The following is a 20,797-nucleotide window of genomic DNA, read 5'->3' on the forward strand; positions in this document are numbered from 1 at the left end:
ATAATATTATCAATAGGTAGACTGATCTGGATGTGTCATCTTAGTTTATTATGACCATGAACTTGAAACCTTGTAGGACCTGTTTGCTGCTGATATCCTGAGAGAAAAATTAGTTTCTTCAGCTCCTTACACTAATTCATAACCAACTCTGAGCATTTAGTGTTTTATAATGTTCATGAAAGTGCATTATTCTATGACCCCTATAGATAAACTTAACTCTATAGATACTTGTTAGACCCTGCTGTTAAGGTTGAAGTCTGGCATTACCAGAGAGCCCCTGAGCGTGGTGCTAAAATGATGAACTCCCTTCCTCAGCTGGGTTCCCTCCTCTCCACCTGACCTGGGGAACCTCAGATCCTCTAAGGAGTTTTACATAGCCCTCAGGAAGATTACAGGCCCAATCTTTTCCTGAAGAAACATGTTCATTGTGTACCTGAGGATTCCTGGATTACCCTCTCTGTGCTAATGAGATGCCTTGGTACCTTAGCTTCAGCCAATGACCTTTTCCAACCTCTGACTGTACCTGGAGTTTTTTCCCCACTCCACTGTCCATAGGATAATTAAGTCCTGTGTTCCCTTCTTCTGATAGGACTGCACTGCTGCATGGAAATGAAGATCCCTGACACCCCTATTCCCAGTGAATCAAACACTGGGAATCATCCCAAAAACCCCTCCCACTGCCCAAGGTTTATACGTCCCCTTTTTACATGAAATAAAGGATGCCACCACCATCTGTTTCTCCATCTAAGGCTCCCTTCCTCCCTAAAGAGATTCACCCTTGGAACCCCGGCCATAGGTGCCTTGGTGGGTGGCCACTGAAACCCGCTCTACCACCATGGGCCGCTGGCCGCCACAGAGCACCCTCAGACTTGCATTCTAGCTGTGAACGGACCTGGCATGGGCATTTGCCCACAGTACCCTCTGCCATTAGCAAGGTAGTAGCTGAAGGGCTGCAACAATGCAGTGTCACTGTCGGCTTTGGAACTCCCAAGCTGCAGCCATTCACTTGTGTGTCAACTGGATCACTGCAGCCACCAACTCCAGCCCGCCCTTTATTGCTCCCTGGCTCAGGTTTCAAAGCTCTGAGAGCCTTTGACCCCCATGCTTCACCCTTCTCAGCCCAGAAAACGACCTTCTGGAGGAGAAATGTGCACTCCCGTCCCTGAGCTTCCCTGGAAAGTAGTGGACAAGGCCTAGACTCTGAACAACAGTTACTTACTAAGTAAAATAACTTAGGAACTCTGTGGCTCACTAAGAAAAATAGAAGCATCTCTGCTTTTTTAATGCAGAGAAAAAAAGCTCAGATGTTAAATTTACCTAGCCGTCAGAGTGAGCAGGTTACCTAGCAATAAGAGTGAGTATGTAGCAGACACATTCAAATTCAAGCCAGTTCCCCAGTCTTGTTAAAGTAACTGCATGGGAGTATGAATCATCAGTGTTGGTTTCTTGTTCTTATTGAGAGCAAGACAGTGGGTTCCGAGTGCCCAGGGCTAGAAACCAGAAAATGTATCCAAAAGAGCCTGGTTTCCTTGGGACTTTGCCTAGAAGCAGTCTAGCTACCTTTAAGCTGAATATAGCCCATAGCATATGTTTATAATTATAAGCTGTAGGTTTCAGATCATGCCTCCTAAATATTTTCTTACTGTGTATTGTGGGTAAGTTGCAACCCTATGGCTGCTTACCTTTAAAATAGAAGAGGATTAAAAATGCCAATCCATGAAAAACACTCCAAACCGCACCCATCTTATGGTGAACATTGAATGTGAATATTCATACTGCTTAATATGACATTTGAAATATAACTGGAGGCATGGCTAGATTGTCCGTATATTCCAGGTTAGAGCTACTGCCCTAGTGTAAAAAAAGTGCCCCTTTTTTCCTCTATGAAGTCATCCAGTGTTGATTTGATCGCTAGCTACAGTCAACTTTGTTGTTGAGTTTTATATAAATTCACTTCTCAAGTGAAGTGATCACTGAGGGACCACATAACTGATTTTTGGCGTATTAAGGGTGTCATATGTTACCTGTTGGAACCACGGACATTCTCTTGTGGGGCTGCCTGCCAGTAACTGTACTCCACTGTTTGTTACCTGTGTAGACTTGAGAAATGTGCTTTGTGTACAGCATAAGGAGAACATTAGCACCTTTCTTGAGGCTGTGTAAAGAGCCATGTGGGCAAAGCACGGTCTTAGTGCCCACTAGTAGAAAGTATATAAAATTGTAATGTGCGCTTACGGAAAGGGATTTGCCACAGCATCTTTGCATACATGGACGTTGCATACATGGGAAGTTGCAGGTGGCGGTGCTTAACTAATGCCCTTCACAGTTAACAGTCTAATAGTTTTGATCGAACAGATACCAAGCTGATTTTCATATTTGTTTTCTAATGTTTTTTTTAAAATACTTAGATTTTTTCCAAATATTTTTAGAAATAGAGAAGCTTGACAGAGTAGTGTATCCATATGATAGCCATTAGTTATAGCAATATATCATACAGTTGATCCATATTTTTATTAGCATTTAGAAATAAGCTACTACCTATCATAAAACTCACCCATGTGGAGTGTGATTTAATGGTTTTTGCAAATTTATCCAGCTGTCAGCCATCAGAGTCAACTTTCAAACCTTGGCAAGATGCCCAACACCCATTTACATCAATTCCAGTTTTCAACCACTGATCTGCTGTGCCTACTGTCTTTAGATTTTCCCCTAGACATTTTACAAGTGAGCCTTGTAATATGTGGTCAAGGTTTGTTTGTTTAATTACTTAGCATAATATTTTTTGAGATTCATCTATGTTCTTGCATATATCTGTATTTGGGTTTTTTGGTTGGTTTGTTTTGTTTTGCCTAACAATATTTCATTGTACAGACAGTAACATTTTGTGTTTCTTTTGTAGTGAGTGTTTTACCATATGTATTTTTAGCCTTTCTCTCTCCATTCCCTACCCTTACTTGGTTATTTGAAAGCTCCTTTTAATTTCTTAAAATATTATATGTTCATTTTTATCTTTCTTTTTTCTGAACGATTTCTCAATATATCTTGCCTTTAGTTTTCCACTGTGATTAAAATTGCTTTGTGTCTTCTAGTATCTCTTTTTTGGTTTTGCTCTTAAAAAGAAGAGGTTTATTTCAAAGATTAAAACTGCATTTCATCCTGTTTAATGAAAAATTTCTTCTTAGCAAATTCAGGTAATGGTGGTTTCTAAACCTTTGATGTGACTTAAAACTGCCTATGTCATACTGAACTGGCTCTGCTTCTAATTTGGGTTTTTATGTGTGTGTGTTAACTCAGGTTGTTGGAAGAGGAGCTTTTGGAGTGGTTTGCAAGGCTAAGTGGAGAGCAAAGGATGTTGCTATTAAACAAATAGAAAGTGAATCTGAGAGGAAGGCTTTCATTGTGGAGGTAAGATGTCATTTCTGTCCAGTAATTCTTCACTAGAGATGCTCTGATCTTATGGTTATAAAAGACATTGTCTCTTAATTTTCATTTTTCTTTGTGCATGAACCTTAGCAATTTGATTGAACTAAAGGTAGTGCCTTCATAGGAATGTTTTTAATTTTTTGGTTTAAATTCTGTTTAAAAATTATTAGAGAAAAAAAATATATGAATCCATCCATGAATTAAAACGCAGTAATTCATAGACTTCAAATCTACTTCAAAGTATTATATTTTAATTTTGAAATGGTATTCCCTTCTGTTACCCAAAGTTAAGAATCTCTTACAATGTTTTAGAAATAATACACCTTTCTAATGAAAAGCTGCTCCACACACTTAGAGATAAATAAAGGAAAAGCTTTTTACTGAAAAAGCATGACCAGCTGTGGCTAACAACCAAAGAGGAGCCAGCCTCAAATCAAAGATTTTACTAACATATATACTGTAGGCTTATACATTTCACACATGCTCTCATCCTTAAATCCCTTCTAGGTGCTGGCCCCAGGTTACACTTTGAACAATTTAAACAGAGATAGGAGAGTGTAACCCTGACCACACAGCACCAGAATTATTTTAAGTATACCAGTGTTTTTCTTTTTAATAATTGTTATCTTCGGTCTTCTTGCCTATCTGGAGAATTATGTTTTTCTCAAGAAGAGCATGGAGGGCTTTATGATAGCCCAGAACTTAACATTGGTGTGTTCTTGAGCTGCCTGTTAGAGGCATGTTCTTTGGGCACAGGCCTAATGGCTGGTGAATCCTGGTGAACAAAGATTTGCATCCAGCATTGGAAATTTTGTTTATGTCTAACAGGCTGGTTATTTCTTCTCTTTGGGGTAATTTGTAGGCAGTGATCCCTTACCTAAATTCTACTATGTGATTTTTGTCTCCTAAGCAAATCTGTTAGTTAAAAACCCTTTATAACATGTTTTATTACTTTGAGTTTCTTCTATAGGGATTTTGTGAAGGAAATCTTGTTGCTTCTCTTGTTTTATGATTTGACTCTCAGTCTGCTGGGTCGGTTATTACTAGTCCCTAGCTTGTCAACTTCCAAAATCATATACTATTGTCTCATTTCAGGTACTCGTCATCCTTCTCAGTTTACCCGTTGTAAACAACAATTTAAAAAATTTCACCTACTTAATAAGACTCAAAGAAAACAAGAATAAATGTTTGAATAATATGCTATGAAGTACAATGCTAAGTTTTACCAAGATGAAACATTTATGTACAATAAATATGTAATAATAAAGAGTTATGGGAAATAATCTAAAAAAGAATTAGCTAATTGTCTATGAGGATGGAAAATCCCTGAATATTGACTGTAAAGAAACTGTCCACTGGCATATGATGAGAAAGTTAAGAGACCTTAGTGAGCTTTCCATGAACCAGTACCATGTAACTGTAGAAATTGAGAAAGAGTTGGGGAAAGTCAGAGAAGAAGACAAGGGAGAAAGAGCAAGATGCTGTTTTTTGAGAAAGATACATTGCAGAAATTTGAAATGTAGAACAGGGGACAAGACTACAGCCTCAGTGGAATTACTGGCCCAGAGAAGAGTAAAACCAGAATTTGGAGTATCAGTCTCCCCCTCTTCCCCCCACCCCCCACCCCCCCGTGTTCTTCCCCAGTTCCTTCTGCCCTAGAGATTGACTTGGATTTTACTGTCGGTTGGAGCGAGGGCATGCTAGTCAAATGTCCCATAATAGGAAGATAACCCTCCTTGCCCTCAATCTCTGCAGTAACTGAAAGAAAGGAAATGGAATTAGAGGCAACTATCCATGTCAAATCCTGACCATGAAATCCTCTCTGGAGCTTAACTTCAAGGCCGCATACTTAAAATGGAAGTAATGGTTACCTATCTTTCAGAGTCTAAAGAAATCCAGGAGCACATACAGAATAGGGAAATTGATCACCCATAGCTCTGTTGAAAGTAACACAGCTTCTGGTGTGGGTAACTCAGTCAGTGCCATAACTGGAATGATGCCCTGACTTTTGGCGTCTAGTTTCTTCTTTTTATCCTGGCTTTTCTTAACTCCCATTATAGCACTTTATGCATTGTTTAGTGATTTCTGTCTTCACATATTTAATTATGTCTGTGTTCCCACTTGAACTGTAGGACAGGTGTCCCAGCAGGGATTTTCAGTGCCTGTGACCATAGTGCTTGCTACCTGGTAAGCAGAAGTTACTGAGCAATTTAAACACGTGTTCTATAGGACAGTGAGACGGAAGAAGTACCTCAAGAACCAGCACTTTTTAAACATCCATAATTTGTTACAGCTCCGGCAGTTGTCGCGTGTGAACCATCCTAATATTGTAAAATTGTATGGAGCCTGCTTGAATCCAGTAAGTGTCCATCTGCCTCTTGGAAACAATGTGGCAAGTGTATGCGTTTTCTATAATTTATGAAGTTGTTTTGATCTGCTCAATTGTAGCTTTACAGTAGTTACACTTCCTGCATTTTGTTTGCTTCCAGCCCTAACAAAACAGTATGTTGGTGGGGTTTTCTCAGGCACCTGTTTGCCACGGCCACACCATTTTATAAAGCTCCTTCATCTTAAGTTAGTGACAATTCTCAAAACTAATGTAATTTCCAGAAATAAAGTAAGTTGTTCTTCTAAGCTTTTAGCTTTCTTACATATGGACCCTAGTAATTCCTGGCCTACAGAGATCACCTGACATTCCTTATGTTACCACTCATCTTACTAACTTAGCTAACCTGGTAGTGGCCAATGAGAGGCCAACAAAAGGAAACGTCACTCCTTTCCCCTTCCTCTTTTCTGCCCTGGAACTATCCTAGTATGTAAGCAAGTAGTGGGTTCTGCTTCTTATACTGGATCCCATCTGAATAAAAGCCTCATGACATAGTGCATGCCCTGTCTGTCTGCCCTCCTCACCAACATACATTGCCCAGTAACTCACTTGTTATTGTTATAAGACTTGATGGCCTACAGCATATCTTTATTAGCACTGGTTCGCAAAAGGTTTTGTAAGTATGGTTTGGTCCTCAAAGTAGAGTGATCTATTTTAGTATGGATCACAGACAGGCACCTAAAGGAAAAGATTTTAGATCATAGATATCTGTCCCTTCTATCATTGTCAGTCACATGGTAGTAGCCAAAAGAATAATTTTTAGGGCAATCAGACAATTAAACTAAGTTGTCTGCAGGGAGGGCCCAACAATGTTGTCATTCCAGTTAATTCCGCCATATATTTCCTTCAGGTATGTCTTGTGATGGAGTATGCTGAGGGGGGCTCCTTGTACAATGGTGAGTATCAGCTAAACCTGCTTTTAGCTAGTAGATTGAAGCAGTTAGAGAGCTTTTTGTTTTGTAAAGATTTATTTATTTACTATGTATACAGATCTCATTCTAGATGGTTATGAGCCACCATGTGGTTGCTGGGAATTGAACTCAAGACCTCTGGAAAAGCTGGTACTCTTAACCTCTGAGCCATCTCTCCAGCCCCCTAGAAAGCTTTTAATAAAAACTAAATTACCTGTTATTATTCACAATTTACTGTCAGAGTTCACAGAGGAGGTTATTTTATTTCTTGGTTGGTTGGTTTGGTTTGGTTTTTCATTGCTAAGGACTTCTGGCAAGAAAGCTATGACAATTACGTACACTTTTTGAATTAATAATACTTTTCATTATGTTCAAACTTTATGAAGTAACAGTTGCTTTTTAAATAGGTTTTCCCTGTGTTTCAGTTTTAACCCTTCATTTTAGAACGTATTGTTTCCTTTTTAAAACATAAAACAGCTTAAACCTTACTCATTGGAAGTTTGTACCGTTTCAGTCACTTTCCTGCTGTGACCGTGGCCAAGGCAGCATGTTTAGGAAAGTGTTGCATTGGGCTGTCACTGTCACTGTCTCAAAGGCGGCGCTTGTGGCCGCAAGCACGTTAGCTGGCTGGGGCAGTTGACAGCTTCCATCTTTATCCAGAAGCAGAAGCAGAGAGCACCCTGGGCATGGCTGAGTCTGGAAATTACAAAGCCTGCCCCCATTGGCATTCTTTCTCGAGCAAGGCCACTCTTGCCAATCCTTTCCAAAGAGTTCCATCATATGGGAGCCAGATTTTCACACATATAGGTCTGTATGTGCCATTCTCATTCAAACCACAGCAGTTATCATGAAAAAAAAATCTTTTGTGCTGCCGTTACCTTTGTGGAACGAAGCTCTCACCTTAAAAATACCAACCTCATGTATATGTGAGTTGTCCCTGTAAGCTTTATAAAATAGATGGCCTCTACTTGTACCTTATTATTTTATGTACACATTTAGTTATACTCACTGCTATGTATACTTCTTTGTTAGTTTGTGTATAGTGCTCTCATTTTATTTCAGAGAACTGCTAGTTTTTTAGCTACAATAGAAAATACAGTTGTAAACATCTGATATGGCCATCTGTTTTACTGTTTCTCTATTCCACCCTCATAATGAACAGGGTTGCTTATAATTTATGTCATGTGAAAGATATTAGTAATTTTTAAAAGTATGATAGTATTATTAATTTTATTTGAACCATATGGGGAGCTATCTTTTTTCTTTTTAATCCAGAAAAGGTTTAAAAGTAGGACTTCAGTATTTGTAAAAGAATACTCATCTATGTGTTTTGATGGTGCTTGCGTTTATATTATTTCGCATTATCTGCAGTAAGTTTCTTATTAGTTGGTTGTGCCTTTCCCTTGCAGTGCTGCATGGTGCTGAGCCATTGCCTTATTACACTGCTGCCCACGCCATGAGCTGGTGTCTACAGTGTTCCCAGGGAGTGGCTTACCTGCACAGCATGCAGCCCAAAGCCCTAATTCACAGGGACCTCAAGCCTCCAAAGTAAGTGGTGGCGCCATTACACGGGCTTCTCTCCTGCTCTTACCGCCCATCATTCAAGGCAGTTGTTGCCCTTGGCTTTCTCTTTTCTCTTCCCTCTTTACTTACATTGTTATGTTTTTACTTACTTTTCTCATCTAGCTGTATTTCTAAATTTAATTTTAGAATGTGTCTGTGGGAGATGTTTTTACTAACTCCAAATTTACATGATAGTAATTAGAGTCTGTTAGTCTATAAGTCCCATTTTGTTCCTGTAGTGTTTAAAACAGTCCCTGCATGGTTTCCTGAGAGCAGAGACAAGTCTGATTACTGTCTCTGCTATATTCCTAACAGGAACAGGGTCTACACAGGGTAGACACTGTGCAGAACTGTGTCAGTGGTGTTCTTGTTCTTAGGGGGAAAAAGCATTTCTGAATCTGAGTACAGACCTGGGCAGCCCAGATTTCTCCATAGGAAGTAAGAATCCTGACACTTCAAAAGAACCTTTAAACAGTTTCTGTTGAATTGCATACATACAAGAGGAGAATATGACAAAAGTGGTTGGTAGTGTACGATAGTGAATAAGGGCTTATCTGCTTGTTGTAATTACATTGAATTAAAAGAGAATTTCCTAGATGTCTAGTTAAAGTTTAAGGAGAACATTACATACAAAAGTTAATAAGATGTATAATTACAATGTGTTTTCATTCATTTATTTTGAATGTTACTACAGTGTGAGTATTCACATTTTATGACCCATCTCTGTTTTTGTTAAAAGTAAGGCTCTGTAAGTAAAAGGATGCTGTTTGTAATTAATTGTATTTGAGCCATCTCTGTTTATTGTCAAAAGTAAAGCTCTGTACGTAAAAGGATACTGTTTAGTGATTAATTGTATTTGAGCCATAGCACCTAGAAAGCTGAAGTTCTAGAACATTCCCAGCATTTATTAGACTGTCTTAATTTTAGGAGTTCATACTCCTCCCCACACGTACAGACATCCTAAATTCAGGAACAGTTTTGAGATTAAACATTGAGAAATGTCTTCAAAATAAAGACATAAAATAAGAACTACTGGTCTGTGGATATAGCTCACTTATAGGGCATTTGTCTGTACAAGACCCTGGTTCAATTTCCTGTACTGCAATAAACCAGTTCTATTGGTTTCCTTTTGTGTTGATGTATTTTACTTTATCTTCAGTTAGATTATTTGTTCTATTGAATGTTGCTGTTCTTTTAGTAATAATTGTTTGTGATTAAATTCCCACTTTAGGACACCATAGAGCTGCATCTCAGAAAGCTTAAAACCATTTCTAAGCTGGGCGTGGTGGTGCATGTCTTTAATCCCAGCATTCAAGGGAGGGAGAGGCATGTGGATCACTGTGAGTTTGAGGCCAACCTGGTCTACAAAGTGAGTCTAGGACAGCCAAGGCTACACAGAGAAACTGTCTTGATAAACCAAAGAAAAAGAGCATGAAAGAGACAGACAGAGAAAGAGAAGAAAAAGAAAACCATGTCTGTCTCAGCCAAAGGGATGTTTGGTTAGGAACTGTCATGGATCTAGAGATGGAGACATCAAAATATGAATATAATGGTCTCCCCATGTTCTCTGTGTTAAGTCCATCTGATTCTTGCTGATATTCCTCCATTAGGCCATTACAGTGACCCAAGTAATGTTTTACAGAAGTTGAATAATAGCATTTGTTTAACTTACCTTTTTCCAGTTTTATAATTATCTCTTCCTATGAAGTCAACTACTAACTTTGTAAATTTTGAATTTTTTATAATAGCCTGCTGCTGGTTGCAGGAGGGACAGTTCTAAAAATCTGCGATTTTGGTACAGCTTGTGATATCCAGACACACATGACCAATAATAAAGGGAGTGCTGCTTGGATGGCACCCGAAGTATTTGAAGGTACAGTCACAAAAGCATGACATGGCTGGGAATTGGCCTTAATTCGTGTAAATCCAGGATGCATTTGTAACGCTTCTGAATAGTACATAAAAGGGTCTTAAGTGAGTATGGCCTAAGGCAGAATTCAGATTCACACATATGTACAGCCAGCAGTCCTCATTGTTCACAGTTGCATACTTGAGAAATCCTCTACTTGCTGAACTGTAGTTGAGGTGCTTTCACAAGTGCTCAGCAATAAGGTACTCAAGGATGACTACACATTTTGAGTCGTATATAGCGCTCTCCAAGGTTGTTTCTCTAGAAAGGTGAACAAGTGGCCCTTTGCAGTTTATTCAGAGCCGTGCTTTTCCTTTTTCTACTGGCAGTCATGGTGGTTTTGCTATTTACAGGATCCAAGGAGTATTGTTGCCTAGGTACAAGAAGGCTTTGAATATGTAAGATATGTGAAAATACATGTTAGAGGACGTTCTCTCAGACATGCTTTAGAGTGCGGTGAGTTTGACAGATGTTAAAGTGTGAGGTGGAGTCTTTAAAAACACACGCAAAACAAGGTCAGGTGTTGATGAATTGACATTCTTGTGAACAAAGACTTAGTAACCTAGTCCTGTATTTCCCTACGAGCAGTGGTTCACTGATTGTGGAGACTTCTTAGACTGTATAGGCCCCAAATAAGGAGAAAGCTGAGCCTTTGCTCTGATTTGCTATCAGTTAAAAACTAAGAATGCTGAAGATTTAAGTCAGGATGCCTTAAAAAGGCCGCAAGTCCCTGGGCCCAGATGTGGCACTGAGATCTATCATTAAAGGGTAAGCTCTCGTTTGTCCTCTTTCACATTTCCTTAGCTCATGCCAGATTCATAAGATCAGTCCATATGTTTAAGTTTCTGTATGAAAACATCAAGTGAGCAATACTGAGCTAAAGAAATGGGCTTTGTGTGAATCTCCATTTGTATGAGTGCCATAATACTCAAAATGCATTCAAGAATCGGGCTTTGCTTTTTTTGTTTTTTCTTGATTTTTTTAAACTTTTGTGTTCTTTGTGTTTAGCCACCCACCCCAGAGAAAGAGGGAATGCTATGCAGCCTGTTGTTCCCTGAAGTCTAATTGTGAAATGTTGTTGTACTACAGGCAGGCAGATGTCTTTGAGTTTGAGGACAGCCTGGTCTACATAGTAAGTTCTAGAATAGCCAGGGCTATGTAGAGAGACCCAGTCTCATAAGACAGAGAGAGACAGGGGTGGGGGGAACAACAAAGTGTTGGACTAAAGATGCTTAATTACATAAAATTAGATAATGCCTTCTCTTTCATTTGGATAATGCAGATGTCTTTTCTATTAATTCAAACACTTACTTAATGTCACTTTCAGTGCATTACAGTGATGCATTATTGTAGTAAATGAAGAAAAGGGTTATGAAAAGTAATTGTTGTTTCTCTTTTGAGGGCAGCAAAATGCAGATTTTTAGGTTATGTAAATTTCTAAATTTCGGAAAGATATCATCAGGTAGCCGCTGTAGCCTAAATTAGATTGCTATGTGGTGGCAGTTCTATATTATTGTGTATTCTTTGCATAGAAACCTGTCATTATAATTAAGGTGTGAATTTTTTGTTGCTGGTGGTTGTTTTGGAGATATATATGTATGTGTGTATATATATATATATATGATTATGTATCTTTCATCTTCATAATATAATTTTGTTCATAATATGCTTAGTTTTCATTAGTTACTCATAATTTTAATCACTTAAGTTTTTTTGAATTTTTTAAATTAAGAATTTTAAGCCACTAAATTATAGCAGTGCTGTATTCTGATAGCAAAGAATGCTGTCACAGAGCAAGAAAAGTATTAAGGTGACAAATTACAGGAGCTGTGGATATAGTTCAGTTATAGGACATATGCTTTATATGAAAAAGCTCCTGGGTTCCATCTCCAAATGAGCACTCTTAAAAGAAATTGAGGATCCGGAGCAGTGGCTCAGAGGTAAAGAGCACTTGCTTCTCTTGCAGAGACCAGGTTCAATCCCCAGCACCCACATGGAGGCTCACAAAAGCCTCTAACTCCAGACCCAAGGTGCCCAATGATTTCTTCTGACCTCCATGGGCATTTTACACATGGCGCACAGACATACATATAGTCAAGAGCAAAAGTAAAATAAGCCTTCTTCTAAAAATAATGGAAAATTACAGAAAGAAACATAAAGTTGGTTCAAACCATGCCTGTAAAAGGGATCAGTCTACATTCTGAAAAAGGAAAGGCAGTGTGTCTTGTTGAGTAGAAAATAGCTGGCTTTCGTATGTAGATTTTGAGTATATTGTTTATATTTAATTCATTAAAATATATTTGTTGAAAACATTTAGGAAAATAGTTGTTTAACTCTGCGTGTGACAATCTTTTGTCCAAAATACCCTTTCTTCTAGAATTTATAAAACTAGTTGTCTCTGTGATTTGTATGGAACAGGTCTCAAGGTTACACTGCCTTTTTTTGTAGGTAGCAATTACAGTGAAAAGTGTGATGTCTTCAGCTGGGGTATTATCCTTTGGGAAGTGATAACACGCCGGAAACCCTTTGATGAGATTGGTGGCCCAGCTTTCCGAATCATGTGGGCTGTTCATAATGGTTTGTCAAAAGCAATCTTTCTTTAATATATTTTGTATATTTCATCTTTGGAAAATTTTCCAGTCCTCCTCCCCAGAGCTCGTGTATTTGTGACATTGAAATGTCATTTGTTACCTTTGTGCCCCTCCATACCTCTGTTTCTGGTTCCTCTACCAAGTTTAAGGTTATATCCCATAATGTCATTGTAGAAAATATAGGAGCCTTGACCAAGATGGCATGTTTCTTCTATCAGTTTTCAGCAAATGGTTATCAGTGAATTACAGAGTAAAAGAATTAATAAACTACAAATATCTCATTGTGCCTGAAGCCACTCTTGAGTAGGGGAGGCTATTAAGAATACCATCGGAGGCTTAAAAATTACAAAAACTTCCTAATTTTCAGTCTGTAAAGTGGCTAACTGCAAGCAGGGAGTGTGACACCACAGCAGAGGAAAGTCGGTGAGCATAGCATAATAGCTAAAGGAAGTCAGCACAACAGCATGAGGGAGGAAGAGAGGGAGTGTGACACCATAGTTGAGAGAAGTAGGTGTGACAGGATAGCTAAGGGAAAACAGCGAGTGTGATACCACAGCTGAAGGAAGTCAGTGAGTGTGATACTGTGCTTGACCAGTTTCTATAAATGGAAGATTTTTTTTTTTTCCAAACACATTTGAAATTTTTGTAGTCTGGAAATTCATCTTTTCTCAGCTACTTGGTTTTATTTTTTTAGTTAACGCATTTAGCCTTTGCTACTTGTTGAAATAATGTTTGTGGCCGTTTGGCTTGGGTTTTGAGTCACAGTCTCACTGTGTAGCACTGGCAGAATTAGAAGCTGTGAGTTCCACCAGCCTCACAAGTGCTGGTATTAAAGGCATGCACCTAGCCCAAGGAAAATAGTCTTAGTTCTCACTGTTGTTATTACCATGTGCCATAAATAAATGTATTAGCACTGTGTGCTATTAAATGTATAGCTTATTATAGTTTGCCCTTTGTGAATATAGACATATAGGTACAACAAATGGTAAACTAAAAGGCAAAAAAAAAAAATGCTGATTCAGATATTGTTGGAAATAAACTATAAAACTCTTACACTGCTCTTTCGATAGATAATTCTTTTATTTCTGTAATTTTCAAATATAGGTACTCGACCACCACTGATCAAAAATTTACCTAAGCCCATTGAGAGCCTGATGACCCGCTGTTGGTCTAAGGACCCCTCTCAGCGCCCTTCAATGGAGGAAATTGTGAAAATAATGACTCACTTGATGCGGGTATAATCCTTCTTTTGAGGGGCTTTGGGTTTGGGGGGGCTTTAATGTGTGCCAAGTTCTAATGGGCTTTTAAAATGAAGGAATGCTAACTATTTTATGCATTGTAATTTATGTTTTGCAAGTTAGACATTTATTACTTGTATAATCAGAAAAGAAAACATTACTTAAAAAAAAAAACTCTCTCTGTAATGGCAGAATGGTTAGAAGAGGTTTCTGGCTCACTGTTCTATACTAACCTTTATAAACAAGTATTTTGTTCCTGGGCACCAGAGTGTAGCAGAGATGCTGGTATAAGGTGTCTAAAGCTTTGCAGTGCCTACATATATGTGATTAAAAACATGCTGAACTAAACTGCATTCATCAGATTTTCATCAAAATCGAGCCATTTGTACAGAGTCCTGGACACTTAGGAGACATTTATTTGAGTAATGGTCATTTTTACTGTTTTGACTTTGTGTTGCATGTTTTCAGATGCCAGTAAAAACTAAACTTTTTTTCTAGGCATTATGGAATCTTAAAAGCCCTTTTGAAAAGTTAATCAAATTCCCTACTCTACAAATCTAATCATTTTAGAATTATTTCAAATATTTTAGATTTTTTTCTTTTTATTTAAAATAGATATTTTTTTCCAACAAGAGACCTAAGTGGTAGCTTTGACTTAAGTTATACATGTAAACTTTAGGCTGCATAAGTCAAATTAAAACTGTTCACCCAAGTTTTGTCTGATTTCAACAAAATCTTCCCCTAACTTTTACTTTCATTGTTCAGTAAATATTTTAGTATTCTGCCCCAGTTTATAAGAGGGCTTTGTAAGATATGTTCTTAATGTTTAAAATACCAGTTCTAAAGGTGATTCAGAAGTGTTCACTCCCAGTTGTCAGGCTAAACAATCTTGCAGCCATTTGACAATGTGTGTCACTCTTCCACGGTCCATGCACTGTGAGCAGTGGCCCTGCTGCCCCACCTGCTCCTCTAGAGAGCTGCTCTTCCCTGTCACCTCAGTGCCCGGGGAGCCACGTGCCGCTGTCCGCAGGGAACTACCCGAAAGGAGCCCATCCCATCTTTGTATGATCAGAAACAGATGTCGCTCCATATTCAGTGCGCTCCTGAGGAAAAACAGCCACGTCTACCTCAGCCGCACCTTAAACTAACGCAGTGAGCAGACGTGCTCTTGAGTTCATTTAGCAGTGTTTACTGTGTACTAAAGGCACTTTAAATTGTGGCTTGCTTTTACTACAGTACTTTCCAGGAGCGGATGAGCCGTTACAGTATCCTTGTCAGTACTCTGACGAAGGGCAGAGCAACTCAGCCACCAGCACAGGTAAACGGATAGAGTGAGAACCACATCCCTCTACCACATGAAGTCTGTCGTGAAGAAAGGAGTGATGTCAGTGTTTGCATTTGGGGTCCTCATTTCTCAGGCCTCACTGCAGTTTCGGCTTCCATGTGCCTCACTCTTTATGAAGGTCCTGAGCCTAAGCTTCCATGTCTGGAGTTACTGCTTAGTTAGATCTAAAGGATTGATTTTTATGTTGCTGTGAATGGTATTCTTAAATCGATGCTTAATTTCATGTTTTTAATAAAGGTCTTACTTTGTATCCACGCTAGCCCAGAACTCACTCAGTCTAGTTTCAAATTCGTGGTCCTGCCTCAAAAACCCCATGAGTTCTCTGACTAAGGAATGATACATGCCACTACACCCGACTGTTTATGTGAAAGTGCTGCAGATTGTTGTGAACATTAGCTTTCCTCACTGACTTTGTGCTCCTTTTTGTTTGTTTGTTTTTCTAAAGAAATGATTTAATTAGAAGTTCAGTTTTTTGAAATATAAAGTAAAAGTAGTAAGTGGTAGTTTGAGGTTATCAACAATAGTAGAAATAGTACTCTAAATTAGAGAAATTACATTTCACAAAATATATGGCTTTTTGTTATTTAATTTTATCTAGAGATATGCTTGTTCATTTAAATATATATGTACTATATACTCTGCGCTTCAACATTTCTCTTTCTTCTGACAAATGTTTTTATTAGTCTCTTTCCCTGCTTTGAGATGGTTTATTTGTTTTTAGGTTTTTGTTTGGCTAATGATACTCAAATTCTGTTTTCCTAAAAACCTTGGAGTTGCCCTGAATTCTACTGTGAACTTTTCCAGAACTCCCTTGGGTTTTTCCCTTTTCATCTGACTTTCAGCCCTTGATGCTGCCACCTTTTCACGGAGTCTCAATTTCCGGAGGCCCTTTTTAACTTCGTCCCTCCACCTAATTCTGGTCAGTGATGATCCAGAAGGAATCATACCTGGTGGTGGAATTTCTCTCTTCCACTTGTGTGGCCTCGTTAACTCTGAGCTTACCCCTCATTTGAATGTTCCTGAGGACAGCACACAGTGACTGGCCTCAGATGAATGAATGCTTAGTGCCTTCGGGCAACTATCTGTCTCCTCTCTCCCAGATACCTTGCTCTCCTCAAAGCTCAGCTGTCTTTGTAGTCCATGCTGTAGGCTAATCTTATTTGCTGTCTAAGACAGTTTTAGTCATCAGAAGGTGTCTTCTACAGATTCCTTGTGTCCACATAGCTACTTAGATCTGTGCCTTCCTTCTCTGTTTTCTGTCGTTTTGCTTTGTTTTACAGCTGCCTGCCCATGCTCCAATCAAAGGCAAGATTCTCTGCTTGCATATCATATCTTACTTCCCCTTCCCCGCAGGAAGACACTTGTCTCTCCTCTCCTACCAGGTCACCTTTCTACTAGGAACATATCAAGAGCAAAGTACTGTCTGCATTCCGAAGCCCTGGCTGCCTTCTACTCATCTGTAGCATCGATTTCACGTAGCCTTCTTTCTCTCAAACTATGGCTGCAGAGTGACTCTTATGGAGGTCTCCAGTTTCTGCTGTATTAAGCAAAGGACTAGAATTTTATGTTGACAGTTTCTCCTCATACTCTTTCCAGTTGTTTAGGACCCAGTACTAATCTGAACTTTACATTATATTTGTGGTCATTTAGCATTTTTATAGTAGTTATGAAATTACATTTCTGTCTTTCAAAACAAGCAGAACCTGAGACTTTGTGCAAGCTAAACAAACACTGTGCCTCTGAGATTACCCCAGCTTGTTCTTGGTTTTCTTTGCTGGTGCTTTGGCATTTCCTCAGTTATATATGCCAAGGACTCAGCCACTGGCTTCTTTGTATAGTCGTTCATTTCCATTTCCTTGGCTATCTCTTCCAATACTAGGACTTTGTCCTCCGCAACAGATCTTGCCCCAAGTTTATTTGTAAAACAGCACTGGGCACTGGCCATCTGTAGATAGTGTGTAGGTGTGCCACATCAGTCATCTGTTTTCCCACTGGCCTGAGCCACTTCTTCTGTAGGGCCTTCACAGGGGACTGGGCACCTTTGGAAGCCTGAGCTGGAACTGAAGCCTGAGCCTGAGTTGGAGCTGAGGCCACTGCCTTGGTTCAGATTTGGGGCTTTGGTTAGCAGAACCTACAACCCTTGGCCATGTAGCTTTGAGTCCACTTCCCAAGCTTGAGATGAGTGATGAAAGCATGTTGGGCTTAACCACCTTAGGCTTCACAAGTGCCTTAGAGATCTCTGTACATCCACTTATCACCTTTGCACTGTCATCTGCCTGCATCTTCTTCAGCCTTTTTGTTCTGCTTCTTGGCAAAGCACATGTTCCTCAGGAATGTGGGGTCCACCCCTTAGAGCCTATTATCTTTGTAACTGGCTTTCTTGATGTTGTTCCTGTGCCATTTTCCCAATTGGTTGTATGTGCTGTGGTTCCTGGACTTGGCCATCTCTTTACCCATGGCTCCGGAGTGCCTGGGACTAGAAGAGAAGGAGCACTTGTCTTCATCTTCTACCTGAATTCTACCCTTGTATATCCAGAACTTAATACGAGTGGGGACTCAGCAGTGCCTTCCAAACTGAGTTCTGGGTACATCCTTCAAACTCAGTCATTGTCTCCTCCCTGCCTCAGCTAATGGCCCTCAGTTCTCCTTCAGGGTTAAACCCTAGTTATTCTCAACTGTGTAAAGGACTGGTTGATTCTTTATTGTGCTGGCTATAACTTTTATTTAAAGTGAGCTTATTGCGAGTATCTTCATTGGTGTGGAAGTCTTACTCCATCTCTCTGGCCCCTTCTTTTATTTTTATTTATGTCAGTTACTTATTATCAGTTATTGAATGAAGCATTGATATATTCTCAACCTGTAGTCATAAATGTTTCTGCTTTTCTAGGCTCATTTATGGACATTGCTTCTACAAATACCAGTAATAAAAGTGACACTAATATGGAACAAGTTCCTGCCACAAATGATACTATTAAACGCTTAGAGTCAAAACTGTTGAAAAATCAGGCAAAGCAACAGGTTTGTTGTTATTAAAAGTAAAATTGCATGGTTTCTTTACTAGTAGTCATGACATTATCCCAAGTGAATCAATTATTTGCCAGATTCTGATATGTAACAATCCAGAGTTTTCTTCTTGCACCAGACAAATGAGCTTATAGTGAGAGACATGAGATTTTGCCGCCATTTCTTATAAAACATGTTGGTTTTCTTTCCCCTGGTCATTTGTTGTTGCCAGCCCTTCCCTTTTCCAAGTGATCCATCCCTAGCTAAGGGTCCTAGGAACAGTGAAATATATTTGGTTCTATAACTATAGACCAGTTAAGGAGGTCTCATAAGGTTATCTTTCCATCCTATGCAGCAACAATGTGGCCATTGTTAGCTAGAATTGTGTTGAGCAGATGTGCCTGAGCCTGCTCCCCTTTGTTAGTTCCCTCTCAGTATTAAGTTCCTTCTTTCAGAACAGTCCCATAGTCATGAAAAGCAATTTGTCATCTTCCTCCTTAGCTGTCCAGCATGTATGCATGTAAAGACATCAGTTATTGAGCTTGACCTATAATTCTGACAGAGTGAAACCGGACGGCTGAGCCTGGGGGCCTCTCGTGGGAGCAGTGTGGAGAGCCTGCCCCCAGCTTCGGAGGGCAAGCGGATGAGTGCTGACATGTCTGAGATAGAAGCCAGGATCGTTGCCACTGCAGGTAAAGGGGCTGCAAGTCCAGAGCGGACATGCCGTGGACTGGAAACATGCAGTTGTTCTCAGTGGGGCTGTGTTTTATATCTACTTATCTTAAACAGATAGTAGGCTTACAGTGTGTTTTTTAAGCTTCAGCAGTAAATTTGTATAGTTGGCTCAAATTTTAAGTAAGAGAAGTGTGGCTTAAAATTTATTTGAATTATAAAATGCTTCTTCATTGTTACTTTATCAAATATAATTATTTATTCTCAAACATAAACTGGTTCTAAGAAATCAAGACTCATCCAATACCAGACTATTGGCTGTTTTTATGCTAAGCCCAAGAAACAAAAAATCATTGGCAGAAAATTGTGTTCAAGGAGCTGTGTTGTCTTTGCTCTCTCCTGCCAGTAGCAAGAATAGTTGGGTTAACTGTTGTTTACTTATTTGGTGATAAAATGAGGTAGTAGTACTTCCACCAACATTGGTTTTGATATTTTAAATTTCATTTTGTCAGCTCTTAAAATGTTGCAAATAGACAAAAAGTGCCAGAATAGAAAAGAATGGTGTTTCGTCACCTGGTAAACCAACACCTTTTCTAACCAAGTTTCATTTTAGTGGTACCAATTTAGCTTGGGTCTTATTATGTTATTTCTGATTCTTCCAAGGTTAGAGAAGAATGGATTATAAAAATGAACATTGTGTTGGAAATATGGAAGTGTAAACAAACAACAACAAAAATTTACAAATTGTCTTCAGAGGATATTTTGGTCTATCTGCATATCTTTTAATTATATATACAGACTTTTTTAACTTTTTAAACTTAATTATTTTGTAAGTAAAGTATTCTGATTGTGTGTGTTCTCTTTGTAGAAAGTGGCATCCAGATGAACTGTACTGCATTTGTCTAAACTAATCACAATCACTGATTTTATCAACCTCCACTAAAAGCCTATAGATAGGAAGGAATATCTGAAAATAATCAGATCTAAACATATAAGCTATTGCTCACACACAGGCAAGTCTAGCTATGCCCCATGGTCATTAGGCAGCTAGTTTTCTGTGTCTGTGTGTCACAGCCTCTATAGTTTTTACTGTCCTCAAGGTTACCCTGTGTTCTAAAATGGCTCTTACAGCTCAAGCTATCACCTTTATGGTTTTAGTAGCAGGAAAGAAGGGATAGCAGAAGGATGGAAGCTTTTGAAAAAGTTTCTGCAACTTCCACATACATGTCATTAGCCAGAGTAACATAATCAGTGACCTGCACATATCTCTAGTGGAAGGGATCTGCAGCCATATCTGACATGCTGTGTTGGCCAAGTCAGAGTCTAGTGCTAAGGAAAAGGAAAGACTAGAGAGCAGCAGGAAACTAGCTGGCTCTGTCCCAGATAAATCCTCAAAGTGTCAAGGTTAAGTAGACATCAGTGGCCATCAACTGGCCTTCTGGTCTCCACAAAGCACAAATGTCACTGTAGACAGAGACATACCCCCATATCTCTAATACTGTTGGAGAACCATTTCACTTCACCGGTATCATTCAAAGTAGACAGATAATATTGATTCTGCTCTAAAAGGAAAGGTGATGTCATAATAATAGTTTATGTTTTGCTAAGCCTGTTTTGCTGATCAGATACAGGTTTGTGATTACATATAGGAATGACACTTTTTCCAGTTCAAAGATAATCATAAATAAATTACTTTATCCTCTTCAACTAAATATAGGACAGTATATCCTTTGAATTTTAAATAATTTGAATTTTT

The 20,797-nt window shown here is 39.0% G+C and overlaps 1 protein-coding gene across 2 annotated transcripts in view; it reads left to right on the forward strand.

Annotated features, from left to right (window-relative positions):
• Positions 1 to 20,797, forward strand: part of Map3k7 (mitogen-activated protein kinase kinase kinase 7) — a 59,171-nt gene that overhangs the window by 9,245 nt on the left and 29,129 nt on the right. For both annotated transcript variants that reach the window (XM_055599245.1, XM_055599246.1), the window contains exons 2-11: positions 3,295 to 3,405; positions 5,717 to 5,782; positions 6,660 to 6,705; positions 8,130 to 8,268; positions 10,032 to 10,156; positions 12,641 to 12,769; positions 13,888 to 14,018; positions 15,258 to 15,339; positions 18,254 to 18,384; positions 18,932 to 19,061. In XM_055599245.1, coding sequence (XP_055455220.1) covers positions 3,295 to 3,405; positions 5,717 to 5,782; positions 6,660 to 6,705; positions 8,130 to 8,268; positions 10,032 to 10,156; positions 12,641 to 12,769; positions 13,888 to 14,018; positions 15,258 to 15,339; positions 18,254 to 18,384; positions 18,932 to 19,061 — 1,090 coding nt within the window. The remainder of the gene's footprint in view (positions 1 to 3,294; positions 3,406 to 5,716; positions 5,783 to 6,659; positions 6,706 to 8,129; positions 8,269 to 10,031; positions 10,157 to 12,640; positions 12,770 to 13,887; positions 14,019 to 15,257; positions 15,340 to 18,253; positions 18,385 to 18,931; positions 19,062 to 20,797) is intronic.

This window comes from Psammomys obesus, unplaced genomic scaffold, assembly GCF_907164565.1.
Source record: "Psammomys obesus unplaced genomic scaffold, mPsaObe1.curated_primary_1811, whole genome shotgun sequence".
In the NCBI taxonomy this organism is placed as follows: domain Eukaryota; kingdom Metazoa; phylum Chordata; class Mammalia; order Rodentia; family Muridae; genus Psammomys; species Psammomys obesus.